General features: G+C 39.3%; 1 protein-coding gene across 1 annotated transcript; it reads right to left on the minus strand.

Moving 5' to 3' along the window:
- Nucleotides 1-1,679: 1,679 nt before the first annotated feature.
- LOC149621112 (uncharacterized) lies at nucleotides 1,680-8,656 on the minus strand. The gene is made up of 6 exons (XM_089854702.1): nucleotides 8,610-8,656; nucleotides 8,230-8,281; nucleotides 8,033-8,137; nucleotides 7,547-7,678; nucleotides 6,008-6,887; nucleotides 1,680-4,093 (listed from the first exon to the last, which is right to left on the minus strand). Exons 1-6 carry the CDS (start codon nucleotides 8,654-8,656, stop codon nucleotides 3,231-3,233), a joined length of 2,079 nt encoding a protein of 692 aa, XP_089710828.1. The 3' UTR covers nucleotides 1,680-3,230.
- Between the last annotated feature and the right edge of the window lie 13,313 nt (nucleotides 8,657-21,969).

Genomic DNA, 21,969 nt, shown 5'->3' on the forward strand with positions numbered 1-21,969 from the left:
GGACAAGGCATAAGTTGTTAATTTTATGTCGGATGTGGACCGGGTCAATATTGAGTAAAGAGAGGCGGTGGGATGCTGGAGAAGAACTGTGTTTGTTGGGAAGCTTAGTGTAAGCGTTTTGTGCCCTTTGTAAGGCATTAAGATCCAATTTAAGATTGGGAGACCATATTGGGGAGCAAAAATCGAATATGGGGAGGACCAGAGAATTGTATAATGTTTTGATAAGGGGTAAGGACCGGAAATTAAGGTTGCGGCGGATCATACCCGTGATGCTACGCACGCGCTTGGCGACTTTTGAACACTGGGTCGACATTTTGAGAAGGGGGTCTATTAGGATGCCTAGATCACGTTCGCAAAGAGACTTAGTTAAGGGAGCCGAATTAATGGAGTAATCGAAAGAGGGGTTCCTGCGGCCAAGGTGGAGTGTCTTACACTTGCCAATATTAAAACTGAGCCCATGAGATGAGCCCCACCTAACGATAGCATCAAGGTCAGCCTGGAGGGCATCGCGATCAGCCGGAACACTAACCCGACGATAAAGTTTCGCGTCATCGGCAAAGAGGATCAGAGAAGAATTTTGGACTACTGATGGCATTGAGTTTATTAAGATGTTAAAGAGGAGTTTGATGTGAGAAAAAATATGGTGCTAAAATTTTTCGGCGCAAATAAAGGGAAGTTTAAAAAAAATTGATTTTTAGAGTCGGAGTTTCAAAAATACGAACCTAACCAAACCTAACCTAACCTAATCTAACCTAGACAACGAAATAAATAAGGCAAATTTCTGGAAAAGGAGGTAGTTTATGGTTTTCTTGGTTGAAAACCATTTTCACATGTTTTTGTTATTTCCTTTTCCAAAAAAACCATATGCAATTAAGCCAAAATTTCGGCCATTCAAAACTTGCTCCTATATCAAGGTTTTTTTATTTAACCCTCCATTCAATAAAGCCGTGCCTTCGACGAGGCTAAATAAATATTATTAATTATTCGCATTAATTATTGTTTGCGCAACTTTTAATGATATGCAATGGATAGAGGAAGACGTAAGCTTTCTTTTGGTATATGATTTATTAAGTTTGGAAGAGCAGGGGCTATTCTTCAATTTAGCCTGGTGTTCTTACAGCCTCAAATGTTTCCTATTTTACGGATAATGGGTGTCTATTACTGAACGATAATTTTAAATTAACCCAAATCAATAGCGTGAACATTTGGTGAATGCCCCGCCATTTGGAGGCTATACGTTACTCGTTACATGTCGTACCCCTAACGATTTTTCTGAAGTAGAAGGTAATCTGAAAGATTTTTTTATAAGGAATAGATAGATAACAGAAGGTGGTGGAGTTAGAAGCCAATGCGACAGATTCGGTTTATGTGGAATGGACGAGAGACTATAGGCAAATAAAGGAATAGTGGCCACTTAAAGGGTGGATCGGTACACGAGTAAAATAGTTAACATAGCGAAATATAACTTCCCCCAATTAGGGGAAAAAGCGTACGCGGTTCAGAAATGGGTAACGCGTTTACATCCATGTAAAACCTGTGAACGCGCTCTATTGTAACAAAGCACAGAAAGCCAGACACAGAAACGTCCCTGACAGTACTCTCAATAGCATAACGTTCCCGGCGAATAAACGTTATGGATATAAACGTGATGAACATTAAATAAAAAGGAAGTACATACCTTTGGTCAAACGGTCGTTTAATTTTTCACTCAAAATGTTTAACAGATATTCTTGGAATTAATTGCAACAAAAAAAAAGGTTGGAGAAGACAAGTTACAAATATTTATTCGCTCTCGATTGCCCGTTTGGCAATTTTCTAGCCTGGAGAGAAGCACCCAAAACAAAATGAAGAGGCGTCTCTTTATTTTTTATTTTAGTAACGTCATTTAATTTAAAATTAATTCTGAAAACGGCGGTTAGTGAACCAAGAGTCCTGTCCTTGACAATGCGCAAAGTTTCCGTTAATACAATTCAGAAAGGAGAAATTTAATGGATTCTTACGTGAACAGTTTCGTCAAATTCATTACAAAAGAGGGTGAAAGATGGTTTTTGCACAACAAATTTAAAATGTTCATTTTAAGATTAAAAAGAAATTTTACATTGTATCCAAAATTTATCATGGCTTATTTTAGCATCGTCTATGTGAATTTTATTCCATTTAATATAAAATTAGTTCCGAAAATGGCGGTGTTACAACTGGGTATAGTGCCCAAGAGTCTTGTCTCTGAAAATCGGAGCCTCCGAGATGAACTAGGCCCATGCATGTCAAATTTTATGTGGGGAAATTTCCAGTTTGTTAAGGAAAATATTTTCACCATATATGTGTACGAGATGGCGCTTATATTACCGTTGTGACAGGGGTCTTCCTTAAATTATCGTTGATATTTTAGGGGTCAGTCATAAAATTTTTATGATAGAGAAAAGTTTCATCCTAAAATTTACGTAAATGTTTTTGGGGCTATTCACTTTTTATTGAATCTTTCGGTTAGATTGTATTGATGACAACAAAATAAATTATTTCAATTAAAATAATTCAGTAAGAGTAATAAAAACGTATATTTACAAACCGCGACCTTGGCCCAAATACTTAAAGGGAAGCGCGGCTCCGTTGATGCCCCTTATAGATGGCTTTTCTGCTACACAGTGGCTAAGCTTGCTGAAGGCTAGTTAAGCAAAAGGCAGGAACCAATGGGACCTCGTGCATTAGGTCTGATTGGTTCCTGCCTTTGGCAAGGTAAAATTCGTGTCCAGAAGATTAGCCAGAATGCTAGGGGTGATCATGGAGCCGCGCTTTCCTTTAAGCAGTCGACAGGGTCACGGGGTTAAACTTTGTTTATTTTACGGTAATATAAGCGCCCCAAGCGTAAAACCACGGCGAACTAAATTGGTTAAAAAAATATTCTCGCTATGCGACAAGCATGGGCCTAGTTCATCTCGGAGGCTCCGCTGAAAATGAGCCGCACTTCCGTTAATACAATTTATAATAGAGAAATTTAATGGATTGTTACATACACAGTTTCGGCCCATTCATTACACAAAACGATGAAATTTGGTTATTGTCCTACACATTTAAAATGTAAATTCATCTATTCATTCATGTGACTTCTAAGTTTATGTACTATCAAATGACACTTCTGTCTGCATATATATAGTCCCACCGATCACACTTGAGGCGTTTTTCGCCATTGTATCATCAAATTACTCAAACGATTACTAGCATATTCGCACTAATTAAATTGTGGGTTTTTCACCACTGTGAATAAATTGATGTCTTTTCAAAGCATTCTTCTGCGTGCTTGCATAGTCACACTGATCACATTTGAAGGGTTTTTCACCACTGTGAATGAGTTGATGTCTTTTCAAATGAGTCTTCCACGCACTTGCATAGTCACACTGATCACATTTGAAGGGTTTTTCACCTCTGTGAATGCGTTGATGCGCGATCAAATTACCCTTCTGCGTGCTTGAAAAGTCGCACTGATCACATTTGAAGGGTTTTTCACCACTGTGAATGCGTTGATGATTGATCAAAGCATTCTTCCACGTACTTGCATAGTCACACTGATCACACACGAAGGGTTTTTCACCTCTGTGAATGCGCTGATGATTTATCAAAGCATTCTTCCACGTACTTGCATAGTCACACTGATGACATTTGAAGGGTTTTTCACCTCTGTGAATGCGTTGATGATTGATCAAAGCATTCTTCCACGCACTTGCATAGTCACACTGATCACATACGAAGGGTTTTTCACCTCTGTGAATGCGTTGATGTGCGATCAATTGAACCTTCTGCGTGCTTGCATAGTCACACTGATCACATTTGAAGGGTTTTTCACCACTGTGAATGCGTTGGTGTTTGATCAAATTAATCTTCCACGTACTTGCATAGTCACACTGATCACATACGAAGGGTTTTTCACCTCTGTGAATGCGTTCATGTCTGATTAATGAAATCTTCCACGTACTTGCATAGTCACACCGATCACATTTGAAGCGTTTTTCTTCGTTACCCTTCTTAATGTGACGTTGTGGACCCCTTTTATATTCAGCAGAATATTTGATCCGAGTTGCACGTTTCTTCCTGCATTTCCCTACAGAAATTTATTATATAATGAAATATAAAAACGACACAACGTCATTTACAATATAGTATCAAAAATACAGTAGCATTCAAGCGCACTACGAAAACTCATTGTTTTTTTATTAAAGTATGAGTAAACGACCTTAAAAACAACAAGTTGGGAAACCAAAATAGACCTCTACGACTCAAGACGTTGTTCTTAATTAAATATAATTTATATTGATTATTTTTATCGTCAGTAATTTAGCTTAATATTAGTTTAGGCATTCTAAGAAACGTTATTCCTAAAATCATTTTAAACATAGCTATTGTTGACGTTTGAATTCAAGCGTATGCCTCTTTGACAATTTTTAGGAAATTTAGGGTTTATAAGGCGATTGATTAACAATAAATAATAAGAAAACCCGAAATTGCGTGAACCTTTGGTGGAAGCCATTCATTGGGGGCTAGACATTTCTCGTAGGTGATCGCCGCGTACATCTTTACCCTAACAACGATAATGGAACTGTGAACGAGTTATCCAGGTTCCGTACGAACCCTGGGTATATAAGGCTATTGATTCACAATAAATAATAAGAAAACCCGCAAGTGCGTGAACGCGGCGACAGACTGTCCACTGTAATACCTCTCCGTGACGACATCGTCAAACGGAGAGGTAAAAAGGGGATGAACATAAATTGAATTGCAAGAGAAACTTTGGCTCGAAAGGACGTATTTTCAAATTCAACGGGTGTTCGGAGAATCAAATTCTAGCTGCGTGCAGACAAGCTACCATTTTCTTTCGTTCTGGCACCCACTCTCTGTTGTCACATATAGTATGCACTTTGTTTCTCTGCCTAGCAAAAGGCACCCTGAGTAAAACTACATCTTCTTCTTCTACTTCTGATAGAACGTTGTCTTCGTAAAACTCACCGAATAATTTCCCTAGCCAGATTATTTAACTCAAAGCGAGATAAATGTAGAAGGGCAGCTATTCACTCTCAGATTAAAACACATGCAAGAGGGGTTACTCGAAACGAAACCCTGTCGATATCTAGTTCGACAACTTCTGACAGAATACCATTTTTGTGATCTTCGAGACCGACAACTCTCTTTCGAAGCTTACAGAATAGGCACCCTGGTGTTGTTAAGTAAAAGTCGTACCTGATTGATACTCAATGCCCCGGCCTAACCGTCCCCGAATAAATGTTGTAGGGACGTTAAAGAAATTGGTTTTAATCCGCGCACATCTTGAAAAATGGCGGCTAGAAATGTGAAGCTTCTTAGTGTAATTTGTAAATGCATTGATTTTCATCAAATTAATTTCTTGCGTGCTTCCAAATTAACAGTAATCTCATTTGAGGGGTTTTTCTGGTTCGCGTTTTAACGGGACGTTATAAATTTCATCCTTACTAATTAATTTAGCCTGGATGAAGAAAAACCTTTCACGGTAGATTTAACGATGTACTCATCACATAAAGATTGCAAAAAAGGCATTAAATACGTAGAATTATGTAGACGCATTTGAAAAGAACAGAATGCCAAGTTGTACGAAGAAGCAATGTCGAAGAAAAGTAAAGGCTTTGATCACGTGAATCAGCGTACGCTTCAATAATAAAAGCAGTATAACTACACAAAAGTGCGCAAGAATATGGCGTCATGCCACTGTTATTAAGTATTTACAACCACAACGATTGAAGATGAGCATCGCTTAGGGGGCTTTCGACCCAAGATTAGTTTTCATCTAAGTTTAAAGCGGGATTAGGGAGGCCGTGTCTCCATCATTCGCGTTTTTCGGAGGGGGAAAAAATACATTCGGATTGTATTACGAGCAGTTAAAAGAAATACGCGACTAGACTTTATACCGAGAAGGCGGAAATAGTTGCTTAGAAATATGATATCTCAATCTAGGCACTCAAAACTATAAAAGCTTAAAATGACTTACCTGCAATTTCCGAACGAGGCGATGAGGTTTTACCTTCTGGATTCTTTGGAGCGACATCTTCTAATGTCTCCGAGTTGGACACCGAACTATTATGTTGAACTGCAATTGCAACTTCGGGCAAATCGCTTTCCATAGAGACGGGGGTCAATTCTGATAGTTCAATTGGGTTGCGTTCTACTTCAGGAACAAACACTGGAACACTCAATGAACTCGGATCGACAAACAGTTCCACACTTTGATTTCGTCCATCACTTTTCTTTGCATCTGTCACGGCGATTTCGGATTGATTTTCATCAAGTTCGTTTTCTGGGGCTCCTTCTAATGAATCGCCTTCGACATTTGCATCAAGAGAAAGATCTAAATGTTTTTCGGATTCAACATTCAATTCAGGAACACGAAATTTCTTCGATGGAGTTGAATTATCCTCAGTGTCCCCCTCTGTCGAGACACTTGGCGATTTACGATAAGAATCGTTACTGTTAATATTGTTTTCAAAAGGTTCTCGTGGAGAATCGCTCTCCGTGTTAGTGTCAGGAGTCATTTCGAATGGGTTTTCAACCTTAATTTTAGGTGAAGGCGCACTTTGAGGCAAACTGTCACTGTAGTTCGGTTTAGGGACACATGGATTCGTAATTCGTGTTATAAACCCCATATTTTCAGTATTTTTCAAGGTAGTTTCAGGGTTTGAATAGCCAACCTCAGAACCAGGTGATTCTTGACTAATATTTTCTTTAGACAGAATGCCTTGGACATTGACAGCTTGGACACTGTGCATCGCAACTGGAAGGGTTAACTCCTGGCCATTATTTCCCAAATCATCTTCAACGGGTTCAGTTTTCACGTATTCATCGTTAGGAAATTGAATTATTCCACTTTTCTCCTATTTTTTAAACAATTAACAATAACTTTCATTCTAAAAGTAATTATCTTTCCAATCGAGTATGAAAGTGAAGAATGTTCCATGGCTGCGTTCAGTAACCGGCATCAAAAACATCGATGGCTAAATGATGACATCGATGTCTTACTGAACGGTTTTTCGCGTCTTTGGGCGTGACGTCATGATGCTCATCGGATGCCCATCAGAAAAATCAGCTGTGATAGGAGGTTTTTTTGATGAGCATCGGATTCATGACGTAATTTTCGTCATTTTGCGCCGCGACAAAAAAATAGTAGGGAACTTCATCCCTATCTTCCGCAATTTTTAATAATGAAGAATTGGCAAATATTATATTTATGGATAATAATACCAGAAGTGGTATGATAATACTAAAAAGTAACGTATTATTTCGTTAAAAAAGGATTATGTCAGAATTTTAAGAGCTAGGCGTTTTGATTTAATTGATAAATTGAAGTATAATATATTTGTAAATAGTTCGGTTTAACGTTATTATAATATAGTCGCCATTTTGAAAAGCATCGATTACTTAAAATTTTCCCGTTCAACAACTTCAACGTCATCATGACGTCAAAAGAACACCGATTTCATTTTCCCAAACATCGATGTTTTTCCTGATGAGTGTTACTGAACGCAGCCCATACCATCAGATCTTTGATTCTATTTTCCAAGTCTTTAATGACCCTATTGAGTCTTTCAATTTCGTCTATTTGCTTATTTATCGTTAATGATGTTTTCACTCTCTCTTTTGCCATTTTTGAAATTAAAACATTACACTAAACAAAAAGAGATTCCATTACAAAACAATCTTCGGAGTTACTTTGGCTAAACGTATTTTAAAGGGGCAAGCGAGAAAAAGGGGAAGATAATGACACGCAAGAAGGGATCAGCAACAAAGGCCCTCGTCGGGTTTCTTTGTTAATAAAGAAACGAAGGACGTGTTGCCAATCCCCTTAGCTTTGTGCCAATCCTGATAGGTGTTTTCACCAATAACCTTAATTAATTAACCCACTCATAGAGTTTGGTTCTATTTTAAGGGACACCTGATTCAACAACTGATCCATTTAAAGTTTCTCATATCTCTGTACTTAATTTCACACTGCTAAAAAACCCCTATGCTTTGAAAATACCTTGGCTTCCAGTTTCCTAACTCGATCATCTCTAGCTTTTAATTCATTGATTAGATCAGCTTTGCTCAAGTGATCATAGTTACATTCTTCCTCGTAGTCCATTTCCTAAAAACAAAGTTTTCGTCATCTTCAGTTTGTCTTAAATAAATAATAATTTCGCAAAATACCTCTTTAATCGCCAACCTTTGAAGATTTACTAAACTCATTTCGGAATTTTGTAACGAGAGTTGGTGAGATTGTAAATCTTCCCTAAAATAAAATAATTTTTCAAACTGAAGGTAAATCAAAAACGGACAAGGAAAGTTTCCCCATACATTGTAGCTTTCGCTATAAAAAGCTAAGAAAAACATAGCAATGCTTAAATTGTGACACTTTTGTTCAAGACTAGGGATTTTCTCAAGCACATTTTCTGAATACAACTACAACTAGCTTCGTATAAATTTTTATTCTGCTAGCATTTTTTATTTTTTAAATAGCAAGAAAGATCTATTTCTTTTCAAGGTACAATAGTTTCAATAGGTTTGGATCCGTTATGCCTGGTTGACATGATCCAAGTTGCATTTTATTCATCACTTACCAGCTTAAACGTTCCACCATAACACGACATTCTTTAACAAATTCCATCACTTTTTGTACAGTTTCCCTGTTAACATAATATACGTAATATTTTAATAATAATAAAAAGTATGGCCATAAACAAAGATTTAATGTTACCAAGGGCGTTTCCCCTCAGTTTAATATACATTCTTACAAGGCAAGGCTTATATTAACGTTGTTTTGCTTTCACAGTTACTCACACTGTTCTGTTTTTGGGGTTAAAAAAGAGAAAAAGCTTCAACTTTTATTAAGAGCTTTTCTTGTATATAGATACTCTTTTTAATAATCAATAAAAATACATTAAAGCCTTTAAAGGAGGAGCCGTTACCGTAACAAAGGAATTCACAACAAAGTACAAACGCCAAAAAAAGAGAACGTCTAGCAGACAGCTTTTTTCCTAACCGCCGTCAATCAGTCTGGGAAATAAGGATATTTTTTAAACTAGTCCTTGGAGTACAGGGTGGGAAATAAGGATTTTTTAAACTGGACATTGGGCCAGCCACCCCCTGGTCTGGAATAAATAAATTGAACAATAACCATTGACCAGTACGAGTCGTCTGCTAAAATGAAGCAGTGGATAATTAAAATAGTTGAGATAACAACTGGACTCTGGTTACCCAGTTACCCTTGAATTTTATTAGTGGTCAAGTACACCACTGACCCCCCTCCGATTTAATTTTTAAACGGGCCCAAGCAATTTTTAAACTGGTCATTCGCCCTATGCCGCCGCCTTATATCCCACGCTGCTTGGGACTAGTGACCCCCCTAATGTCCGAAATAATAAACTGGTTTCTGGACTGGCCCCCACCTTTGTTCTTAATAAACTGGTCCTGAGGACCAGTAACCCTCACTTCTTAAATTTTAAAACTAGTCCAAGCAATTAATAAACTGGTTTTGAACCAGAGGAAGTGTGCTGAAGACTGCTGTCACTGCTGTGGAGTGAACTGTGGTTCTCTAGAAGTAGCAGTATCATGTCGAGAAAATATCGGAGATTCTGCCAGACTTGGACCGCAAAAACTATCTATGACAATTTTCAAAAGCAAACTAAATATTTTTGTAAAAGTAGGTATTTTGCGATGAAATCAATTCATATGTTATCACTCACAAATCACTCGTTCCAATAAAGAACTAATTACAATACAGAGCTAACTAAAATACAGGTTTTTGAGCGGAAAAAACCTTAAATCTCCCCCCCCCCCAACGGTGAATTACCTTGAAATTTAGCATAAAGATACTAATTGAGCTCCACATTCGAATTATCCTTGTCTCGTTAATTGCAACTCGGTCATTCTAATTCTAAACATGTTTTTTAAGGTACAAAAAAGCTTTCATTGTTTAGTTTATATACAGAATCATCAGATTGCAAACTTAACCCAATAAACGTATGATAAAATAAACTTGACAATATGAACAAACAGTAGTATTCAGCCATTAAACCTCTATACGTGAATACACCTACTAAGTACTAAAAAAAAGTGAGCATGAATTCAACGGTAAAGTTAGCGACAATTTTCCTGTATCTGTGTAGACAATAAACACTAAATAGACTTGCAGACCACCTCTATGAAATATCTTCGTGATATTGTTTAAATTTTTTTACAACTTTCAAATTCAGTGTAACAATACTTAAAGAGTGGTTAATCATAAAACTAAATTGTTACGGGCCCAGAATAGGACGTTCTTAACAGGCTTAAAGGCTACGGGTTCACTGTATTACCAGTCTATAGAAGAACTCAATCAAACCAGGCAGCCAATATATTTAGATTAAAATTTCATCAGAATCATCACTGAAACGGTACTAAGACATTATACAGAATGCAAACTTATCCTAATAAACGTATGATAAAATATACGTGACAAACAGTAATATTCAGCCATTAAACCTCTATACGTGATTGGTGATACACCTACTAAGTACTGAAAAAGCAAGAGCATGAATTCAATGGTTTTCTGATTAGCGACAATTTTCCTGTCTCTCTTGTTTCTTTTGAAATCATCTACTACCAGAGCTGATGACGAAGTTAAAGTAATTAAAGACGCAAATGACGATCCAGGACCTTTAGCAAGTACTACGCCAAAACCTGAAGAAACTTCAGACAGTGGTAATGAAAGTTCCGAGGAGTCTGGTGGCAAAAATGGAACTCGTTCGAAAGAAGAAAAGCTCAAACGTTTGGAAAAGCGCTTGGAACTATTCGAAAAACGTATCCAAAATCGCCAGGAAAAGGTTATGAAAAAATTTGAGAAGAGATTGATAAGAATTGAGAAAAATATTGAACGTAATTTGAAACAACTTTCCGGTATGAGGGTCAGTAGAGAGTAAGGACGGCCTTATAACCCAGGTTTTACCCCCCTTCTTTCCCCCCCTTCAGGGGGGGGGGGTAAAACCCGGGTTATAAAGCCATCCCTGGGGTGGGGGGGGATGGGGGGGAATTGATGACGTCACGTGATGGTGTTGGAGGGGGGGGAGATGGGGGGGGGAATTGATGACGTCACGTGATGGTGTTGGCGGGAAATTTGAATTTTGAGCCACCTGGTGGTGGTTTTCTTGATGACGTCATGGCTAATTTTTTTATGATTCACGTGGCTGATACCTGTAGGGATAGGCTTATGCTATTGTAGGCTTATGCTATTGTAGATCCTGAAAAGGATAGGCTTATGCTAGGTTATTCTAGGCTTATTATTATTATGAATCGGATTTTAAATCAAAAAGCATTTAATTAGCGTGATAATAACATACATAATTAAGTTAAATTAATAATAAATTAGTTAAATATTTAAAAAAACCTCCTCCTTAAACTTGATTCAAGCCGTATCTGAAGATGTTTTTTTTTTTTTTCTATACCGGACTAATAAAGCGCCGTTGGTAGGAAGTCGAACCCTGGAATGGAAACTCAAATGTTGTTGAAACAACACAGAGCTGGACGCATTACCACCAGGCAACCACACGGTTTGTTAATAAGCTCCTTTTACACTTTTTTTAGTCGCCGTACATGATTTTGAAATTGTTTAGCAATTTTCATATCGTTAATTTTTCGATTTGCGGTAAAACCTTTTAGGAAAGCTTTCGGACTTTTCTTCTTACTTCTATGAATAAGATAGAGGGCGCTATACTGCCCACATACGCTACTTTCTAACCTCTGAAGTTGTCGTTTACCAAAAGTCCATTTTCTGCAGTTTAAAGATAAAAATCTTCTTATACTAGGCAGAAATGGTGGCAAACCGTAGCTATCGAAATAATAGCCTACACGAGCTCCGTCTATAAAGACCGATACCCAGTGAGACCCCTTTTCATAGTGCTGATCTAAATTTATAATTAACGATGCGGGATATCTGGTAACCTTAGGTAACCTATTTGACGCGAAAACACCCAAAAAGTTGGGCGTATCTGATAAAGCGAGAATCAAGTCTACGGTGGTGGTTGCTGACATTTTAATAATCTACAATTACGTTTCTATTTTTATCGATTTGAATCATGCTTTGAAATTCGGCGTATACAATGCAGACTGCGGCTTCCGACAAAGGTTTAGCGAATCCCATGTCCAATCTTAATTGTCCTTGCTTAACGGGGTTCCAGTGGTTTGTTTCGCTAGCAGATAGGTCCGGTGTCAGATCAAAAGCGTACAGAGTTAAGCCGTTGGCAAACTCGTTGGGAGTAATATCGTTACCGTCGTCTTTATAATGAATACCCGTGCCCGCGAACAACGTTTGATAAGCTTGTATATACAAGTTTTTACCGAAATCAGGAGTCAACGGTTTCGAGGGTATTTGTTCGTTATCGAGGTACAGAGACAAAAAATTTAAATCCCAAGTTTTAAAGTTAAAGGGATTCAGAGCGTAACTGCCCTTGAACGCCGCGTTGGAAACTATTCCAATAATGACGCGATTAGGCTGAGGGCCTAGATATATATTGTTAAAACTCTCGGTGCTACTTCCGGTAGAGATAGTTTTAGTTTTAAGTTCGGTGCGCGTAAAATTATATTTGGCAGTACCGTTATTAAGCGCGGCTTCATGCGCTAACAATATTTTAGGACTGAGCTTAACTTTACGTACCGCTAGTGCTGCGTCTAGTATCTTGACTTTACAGTTTTTGAGAGTGGCTGTTTCTTGGCACATTAAGGCAAACTCGTCCTTGTTGCGAGTAAACACGACTTTAAGGTCCACCCCGTTTAAGAGATATTCGGGAATATTAAACACGTCACTAAACACTGGTGTAAAAAATTCAATCACGGCCGATTTAGCAGTTTTAGCCATTCGGGCGACGAAACCTTTATTTGAAAAGTCGTCGAACTTTCCGGCTTCGTCCTTTTCCCATCCGGCCATCATGAGGTGAGATTTTTTAGCCGCGGGTCCGTAATTTGAGACAGTTTCGATAAAAGAAGTGAAGGCGTAGTTTTGAGCGGCTGAAGAAACTCGGGTATTGTTCAAGAAAACATCGCAAGTTCTCCACAATGCGTGGCCAGCGTTGTTCACGAAAGCTACCACGGCGGCATCAGGAAGATCACTTCCATCTTCGTTGGTGATTTTGACTTTGTTGTAATGCATGGTGTGGGCTACATCGATGTAGTTATCTCCATTGCCCGAGATGAGGTATTCGAGGGTAGAGCTATCACCAATGGCCGCCAAGGGTTTGGCCCATACACCTTGAGCATGTTCGACACTAGTTTGAATCGGCACAGGGGCAAAAATGTCCAATTCACTCTTAAGAGCTTGGAGAGAAAACATGATTTTTTCAGGAGCTAAATATATCGCGTGGCGTCTGCTTTGAATGACGGTGATAAACTGACAGGCGTTTAACTTTGCGTCTCTTTATCTTTAATCCTGAACCTTGCTGAGCAGCAGTCATGTTCTCATAAGTTTCCTGCAATCTCTTTTTCGCTGCACTTTTCACATTCTGACCTTGCATTACGTCACCAAGAATCTTTTGTCCCGTACTAATGGCTCTAGGTGCCAGATACTTTGCACCTCTAATTAATAAGGGGCGTGCCCATCTAAATAACCCTTTCAGGGCGCTTCCTATTCCGTGTCCTTTTTGGTGTGGTGTCCCGACAAATACTTTTGACACCCCTCCACCCCCTACCTGATCTAAATAATACCTCCTATACTCGCAACGAGACTCTAATGTTTGGGGTTTTGGCATGGTCTAAAGTGTAGTTTACAGGTCGACGTTCCAAACTCGAATGACGCGGCTTGGCCTAAACTATTCCTTATATCAATGTCTATAGTATCAAAGTAACGTTTAGCAACTTTAACGTAATGGGGAGAGTTAAATGATTTAGTTATAGTCGAACCGTGAGGTTTTTCGCTGTCTACGCCTACTATACGAAGTAGCGGGGCTACCGTATCGCCTATAAATTCATTAGCTACTATATCGGAATAAATAAACAATTGGTCGGGAATATAATAATTTAAATTAGCGGGAACAGAGCTTCTATACGATTGGCTGGTTTTATCTGAAGGGCAAGAGAAAGACGTACTTTGGCCTTTTGGGGTTTTATATCCTAATATCCTTTTCAAAGTGGGAGAAAGAGCCAAGATACCGTTAGGTTGAATAGTTAAAGAAATGTAATCAGAGAGGGGATCCGAATCAAATTTAAACTTTGAACCGTATTGAAAGCCGTTTAACCCTGAAGCTATTTGTTTAAGTAGGGCTTCTAATGATTTGTAATAACCCCCGGGAACTATAAAGGCCTCGGCTTTAACAATAGGCTGTGATTTTCCGTCCCGACCTTTTTTATTTTCATGCGAGACCACCTGCACGTGACCTTCCTCATTGGGTATGTTAAAAAAGGACATTGGGTACAAAACTTCTACAAGAGCAACCTCCCAGTCATCCCCGATCAGCTCTATAGCCTGGGGCAACTTGGTAGTGTACGAAGACGTCTTGTTGTTGTCATAAATTTTCATGCTAGCGTTGCTGGGGAGCGTTAGGTAAAAGGGAGACTGCATCTTTAGCCGGAATCCAAGAATTCATAGAAGGGGGATAGCCTAGCCACTTTACAAAGAGCTCCTTTTGTCCTCTACTAGTGCGCTTGCGAATTACTTTCTCGATCTTGTACGTCTCGGGTCTAACTACCGACTGAAGTTCCATCCCGTAAAACACCCCCTTTATTGGTTCCCCGTTTAAATCTTCTAGTTTGAATACAGGAGGGCGTCTGTCAATTTTTCCCACTATTTTAAAAATCTCTATTGTGTAAGTTCGCTCGTACCCTTTTTCAAAAATCATCTTATTCCTACTTACTCGGACGTATTCGCCCACCTTTAATTTTTTCCCGTAAACTTTCCTTTCGCTAAAGTACTTTCCGTATACATTTTTAAAAACCTGAAGGACATTGGTGCCAGTAACTTCCAAAGGAGTCATTTTTATCGCGGAATGCACCGAGTTATTGTAAGCATTTACCAGGTCATCTAAAACATCTATATATCTATTGGTATTCTTTTCTGTAAAATACCTGTACATGCGTGACTTTAAAGTTTGATTTAATCTTTCTACCATACACGCTTTTATATCGTCATTCTCAGTTGTAAAAAATATAACCCCTTTCTCCTTCAAGTATCCTTGTAATTGGGAATTTCTAAATTCGGTACCCTTATCCGTTTGTAATTTCCTAGGAACCCTCTCTCTAAAGACAGACTTAAAAGCCTCAACCGTTTCAACACCGCTTTTGGATTTTAAAGGTACGGCCCAGGCTCTTCTGCTAAAGCAATCTATTACGGTTAATATGTATTTGTACCCGTCGTTGTACTGACTCAAAGAACGCATATCGTTCAAATCCGCCTGATATTGATCTCCTATGTTAGTTACAACCACCTTGTTTCTTTTAAACTTTCTAAAAACTCTCTTATGTAGAGTGTACGCGTCTTTTTCCCTTTAACCAATCTAGTACCTGTTTCTTACTAATACCCTTTAATTTCACTGCTAAATATAATTTTTCAGCACCCCCGAAACTGGCAGGGTGGGAAGGGTTAAAGTAGATACCTTCTAAAATTTTGGAGATTTTACGTACGCTACCCATTTCGGAGACTCAGTTTTAAGTTTTTTAGCTGCTGTCTTAAGACTTTTCTCAGATTTAAGTTTTTTAGCTGATGCCTCAAGACTATTCTCAGATTTAAGTTTTTTAGCTGCTACCTTGACACTAACTTTGGGAGCTCTAGTTCTTTTGATTTTAATTTGTTGGGGTATTGTATACGAAGTTAGAGGGGAAAAACTAGAAAGTAGGTTTGTAAATGCATAAAAACCTCTAGGTTTTGGGTCTTTGTTAGAGGAAGGCTTGACAAATTCTAAAGCTATATCTCTAATATTCGAGCCGGGTATTAATGAATCATTAACTATAACTTCCCCACTATCTGTCCACCTAAGCTTTTCAGGGTTAGTTGAAATCTGATCAACGATACTATGTACATGCCCTATATATTTAAGGGGGATATCGTCTAACCAAGCCAAGTTAAAATAGTTGGATGTCGGTTGGGGGGCCGTGGGTATAGGTTGCCTAGCGATATTATGTAAATTATTATATCTCTGTACAGTCTGTTCGTATAAGCGCCATTTTGAAGCTTCGTCTAAATCTTTACGAGCTAAAATAACATTCATTTCATTGTCCAATTTCGAAACTACCTGTTGTTGGGGGTGTGGAAAGGGGTCGCTTTTAAAGGTAGAGCTAGGGACAAGGAGCATTTTCTGAGCGTACTGCATATTTTACTGACTACCTCCTGTTATAGCGCCGATAATAGAGGAAACTAGAGGGAAAAGGAAAGAAAAGAAACTACCACCTTCCTGAACTAATATATCACGTTTTGTTTTCCAAGATATTCTCTTATTAGCAATTTTTCTAAGTTTTGCGGAATGCCTAGCTAATCTAGCTTTTTGACTTTTATTTAATTTAACGTTACCGTGTAAAGTATTTTCAACACACTCTGCGATTGCGTCAATTAAGGGCTTCTTGGCGTTACGTAAAATGATTCTACGTTGTTTTCGAGGGGATTTGGCAATAACGGAGAGCAAATTTCTTTGTGACCGAACGGCATAAGGCATAGTGACTAAATGAAGAGATGGCTAAACACCCATCTACTATTATAATTATTTGGGGATGTAAACTTCGCAAGGGTTGTCGGGAAATATTCCTGTCCTAAGTCTATGATTCTCGGGGCATCTTTGGTGTAGATCGAATAATAAATATCCGAAAGGTAAACTAGTAGCGTCACGGTAGGCGTCGACAGCGAAACGCCATTTATCGGCAAACATTTGTCTAGCTATTATTGAACTTTGCAATTTGTCTCTAGGGGATTTCATAAGAATAAGATAATGAGCGTTCAAAGAAACATCTCTAGAGTCTTTGGATCGATGGAATACGTTTTGGACGATATAAATTACACTCAAGTTGCGATGATGCGTTCCCTTGGTAAAAAGAGAACCAACTTCTCCTTTGTTCTCGGTCATCAAGTCATCAATGATTAAAAGGCAAGGCTTACCGCCGGTATATTCTGATAAATCTGGCATACCTTGTTTGAAAACCACAAATTTTCTCAAACTTTCGAAAAAAGGTTGCCATTCACCGTAGAACCAATGTATTTCGCTTATATTAGGGGCAAACATGGCTTCCCTGTTCTCTAATATTTTTAAAACTAATTGAGTTTTCCCGCTTTGAGACGGGCCTGCTATCACCATGTTAAAAGGATGGTAGAAAGGATACATGACCTTACACTTTGACTTTCAACGAACTAATGAGATAAAGATTGTAAAGTGTTTGTATATATATATATATATATAGAAGAGATCGACACGAAAATGAACAATTGCAATTTCGAAAATACATGGGATATTTAAGGAAGCATTGACGAAAAAATTAGTTAATCACAGGACATTTCACCGAGACGAAAATGACTAATTGATAATATTGATAAAAAAAACAATATGGCTAGACTTTATATACATGCCGACTAGATAAATAAATATATAAATAAATATCACCGGGACTGACTAGATAAATAAATAAATAAATAAATAAATAAATAAATAAATAAATAAATAAATAAATAAATAAATAAATAAATAAATAAATAAATAAATAAATAAATAAATAAATAAAAAAAGAAGAGACCCCTCACAGAAACAGATACTGTCGAATGTGCTCAAACTCGATAACCGTAAGGTAGCGTGCGGAAATCTTCAATCAATCTGACCTTATCCACCACAGTTCTGTAAACCTTGGACTGGTCGACACTTATAACAGTGTGATCAGCCTTTCGGCGTATTTGCTTGGGGATTGGTACTTGGATTGGTTCCGCCGGCGGTTCGTAAATGCCTATAAGCCCCATTAACCTATCCATGTTAACCAAATCTTTGGTGGTATGGTTAAGTCGGAACCCCTTAACCTTCATCTCGACGGCTGTCGATCCGGTATCAGGGTTCACAACTCGGTATGCGTAGTTCTTACATCCACCACTCGCATATTCTTCGATGTAGGCCTGGGGTCCGTACTTTTCAAGCTCATTGGTCATTTCACCGAGGAAATTCCCAGTTTCGATTTCTACGCCCCCTGGTGTGTAAACGTACAGTATCGAATCAGTGTCTGTATATAAAACAGACTCACCCAAGCGGTCTAAGTAGGAATAAAGCTTAATCCGAGCTATGGCCGTGGTGTACGCCGCGATCGGAACACTGACATTTTTATGAATTGGGTCAATCTCGTTGATATAACACCACTTAGCAACGCAAATGTCGTCGCTAACTGGTATCAACGTCTTGACCTCAATTGCTGGGTCATAGAACAAGTTAAAGAACTTCTGTGGATCATCAAAGACTTCTACCTTGTCAAGGCGAGTCCTCTCACCAAATTTGCCCCAAAACGAATTCAAACACAGTTTGGCGATGGTACGCTTTCCAGCGTTCTTCTCGATACAGCTATGATCAAGTTTTACCCCTTCCTTTTCGTAGTACTCGGCTACGTATTGATCTTTCTGCGCTTGGGTTACTACGTCAGAAGGCCAGCCGCTACTTTCCTGTTTTAGCTTCAGAAAGCAGTTGACGTAATTGTTAAAAAGCCCGCCACTTTTTGTTAAGGGGTCGTACTGAGATATTTTGTACGACCAGGCTTCGTGGATTTTAACAACCACGTAACCCTTTCTAACTGCTAAATGGACTTCGTCCGCCACAAACGTCCCCCTAATAACTCTTTCCTCGTCGGAATGTGTGCAATCCCCCTGATATTTGTTTTCAGCGCACAGCTGACATAGGGCAAAGCACAATTTCCCCCCGATCTTTTGGGGTAAAACGGGGTGGAAGAGGTTACGAGGGGGCAGGATATCCAGTTTAATAAAACCTTCAATCTCGTTAATGGGTGGGAAGTTGTCTGTCAAGATCGTAGGGTGGCCGTAAGGTAGTTTACCGTATTTGTTACACCATGGATATAGACTAGTGACGTCAACATATCGAATCTCCTCTCCCGGCTTAACCTTGTGATGAAGACAAAGAGCGGAAGTACGCCCCCCGAAAAATGCGTTACGGGGATTAAGTGGTTCCCACGCGTCGATTTGGATATGGATGGAAGATAGAAAGGTGTTAATTTCGGGCTTTTGCTCCCTCAATTTGTGGAATTCGCATTCCCACATTTCGATTACCTTATACCCCAGCTCCCTAAGCCTCTTATTACAGTTCAAAGTATCAGTATAGCGGGAGTGTAAAGTTTGGGTGACGTCACCGTGCAAAACCAGGTCTCTGTTTACCGGGAAACAGGCTCTACACCCGTGCCAAAAACAACCTTGGAATTGGTAGACGACCTTTTGATCTGCGCCAAGATCGTCTACTAGAAGCCCGTCGACTTTAATGTTCAAAATTTTAGGTTCGGAACCGTTAAAAGCCGACTTAATTATGACCCCGCGCTTATGGGCTTCCCACCTCAGCCACTCGATGGCTACTTTAGATTGAGGGTCTTTCATTCTATAGCCGTGAGGTGGAACAATTCCAATTGAATTTGGCGCTAGGTGGTCCTTCCTGAAAACGGCGTTGCAAAGCCCGGCAATTGTCACGGCAGTGTTAAAAGGGTTAACGTCCGCAATCTTCTCAAAAATCTCCCTGTACTTTAAGCACCCCTCTCTTAAAATCCTAACGTCCAAACGACAATAATGTATCAATTCTTCAACGTAGTTGAAACCTTTTTTGGCTTCAACTTGTTCGTTGTACCATGAAATTAAAACCGAGCGTTGTTTTTCGGTTAGCCTGTCTGGCGCGTAAGATTCTAAAAGAGGCATGCTTTCCCTCAAGACATAATTTGTACTCGTAGGATCTTTTGGATCAAACACGTGTTCGGGAACAAAGTTGAAGAGCAAGTGCGGGAAATATCCCTTATTTAAACTAGGGTCTAAGCCAAAAGTGGAAACAAAGCTAGATAAGGGGGATGGGATGAAATTTAAACTATCTATAAATGTCAAATTCTCATATCGAATTTGCATAATCTTCGTTCCCGTCATTATCACTTGAGGGCGCCACGCTTTGATGGCTAACATGGCTTTGTACAGAAATTGTAAATCGTAACCCTTCGCATTATGTGCTATAACGGTTATTTTGGGAGAATTGTGGAATTCTTGAAGATAATTTAAAAAATCCAGAACAGGATCATTCCCGAGAAACACCCGTTCTCGAGGCCCGCAGGTGGCGCAAGTAAATTGATCGGATTTCTCGAGAATGCATTGATCACAGATTTTTTGAGAAATACATAAGATAGGAGTGTGTAGGAAAGCATTAGGGTTTGAAGGGTCTGGGGTATTTTGAACACATTCGAGATCATAAAAGATAGTAACCGAAGGATGGGTCTTAGCTTTTTTAGCCGCAGGGTGGGCTTTAGAGTCGGTAACCTGCATGAAACAATAGTGGGGGTGTGGGTTGAATTTATTGCAGATTACGCAATAGACTTCCCCGCAGTTGTGAAGTGACTTGCGTTTCCCCATATCTATTGTTTTTGCGCAACGGGGGCATTTAAAAACCCTTTGGCAGACTGATAGGGTTTTGCTTCCACTAGCCTTATGGGCGTCAAAGCATTCTTGCCCCCTAAAGTCGCGATGACAAGTACCGCATCTAATTTCTCCCCCCTCACATTCCTCGGCCCTTTGGCAGGAATAACAATACTTGTTGCAAGCGTGGTTAAAATCTAAGTTGTTGTACCCCACAAGGCACCTCTCGCAGAAAAAATCAAAATGGAAGAGAGGTTTAGGTTTAGTGATGACGTCAAAATGATTTTGATAGTTGAAAAGGTATAGCCGCGGCTTTGGATTACCATCGGCACCGACAATGAAATCTGCTTCCCCGAAAATACGGTGGGGGACGTTTGCTCTAACTGTAAATACTATTATTTGGTAATCAGACAAATACGCTTGAAATCGAGGTAGAGCACCCGCCCCCGCGCATTCGTCCAATGGTATTTCCGCCGCCACGACTAATTCCTCTGCCATCTTCCTAAGCCTCTCTCCTGATTTTTTACTAATATCGGTGCGACATAGTGTTTTGAAATCCGCCTCGAGGCTTTTGTCAAGGGGATGCATTGTATGATCCCTATGTATTCTAGCAAAAATTAGAGAATAAGGGAGACATAGCCGATCGTTATTTTTGATTTGTATAATGCATTTCTTCTCCCTGGCAAAAGTCTCGAAACTACAGATTCCAATAGCCTTTCCTCGGCGAGCGCCTTGGGGCAACCTCACGCGCTGTATGTTTATTCCTATAGGACCGAGAAAAAACTTTGAACCCCCTTCAGAATTATAGGCTTTATCAGCCACTACTTCTAATATAAATCCAATATCTATTTGATCCCTTCTTCTAAAACTAAAGTCCGCGGTTTGAATGCCTGGATTATTAATGCTTGTCATCGAAATTGCAATCATGTCATCGGGTAAACAATCGTCCAAAACGTACTCTAGGAAGTCGCTTACAGATTCGACGATGTTGTTGTTGAATTGTACCTCCATTTCCCATCCATCAAGATTAAAATTGGGGAAGGACACTACCCCGCTAGAAAGTACGTTTACACCTGGTGGTGCAACTAGCGGAGATGGGGGTGGAGGTGGAGGAGTAAGAGCCCCACCCCCTACCTGTCCTTCCCCTTGATCCATTGACTCATTCTGAGATGGAGATATGGGGGGAGTACAATAGCCGTCTAAAAAAGAAACATCGTCGTTTTGAAACGCCTCTTCCAGAGGCGATAAAGGAGGAGGAGAAGGGCTATTGTTAGCCCTAGACTGCCCGGGGGTAATGTTAAACATAGACGGGGGTGTAGAATAGTTTGCCATAAACGTGTCATCGGCATTTAAAAAGGCTATTTCTAACGAGTCTGGAAAGTCGACTAAAAAACTAT

Source organism: Phalangium opilio, unplaced genomic scaffold (assembly GCF_054372755.1).
Source record: "Phalangium opilio isolate 3A_F unplaced genomic scaffold, DU_Popi_V2 ptg000209l_1, whole genome shotgun sequence".
In the NCBI taxonomy this organism is placed as follows: domain Eukaryota; kingdom Metazoa; phylum Arthropoda; class Arachnida; order Opiliones; family Phalangiidae; genus Phalangium; species Phalangium opilio.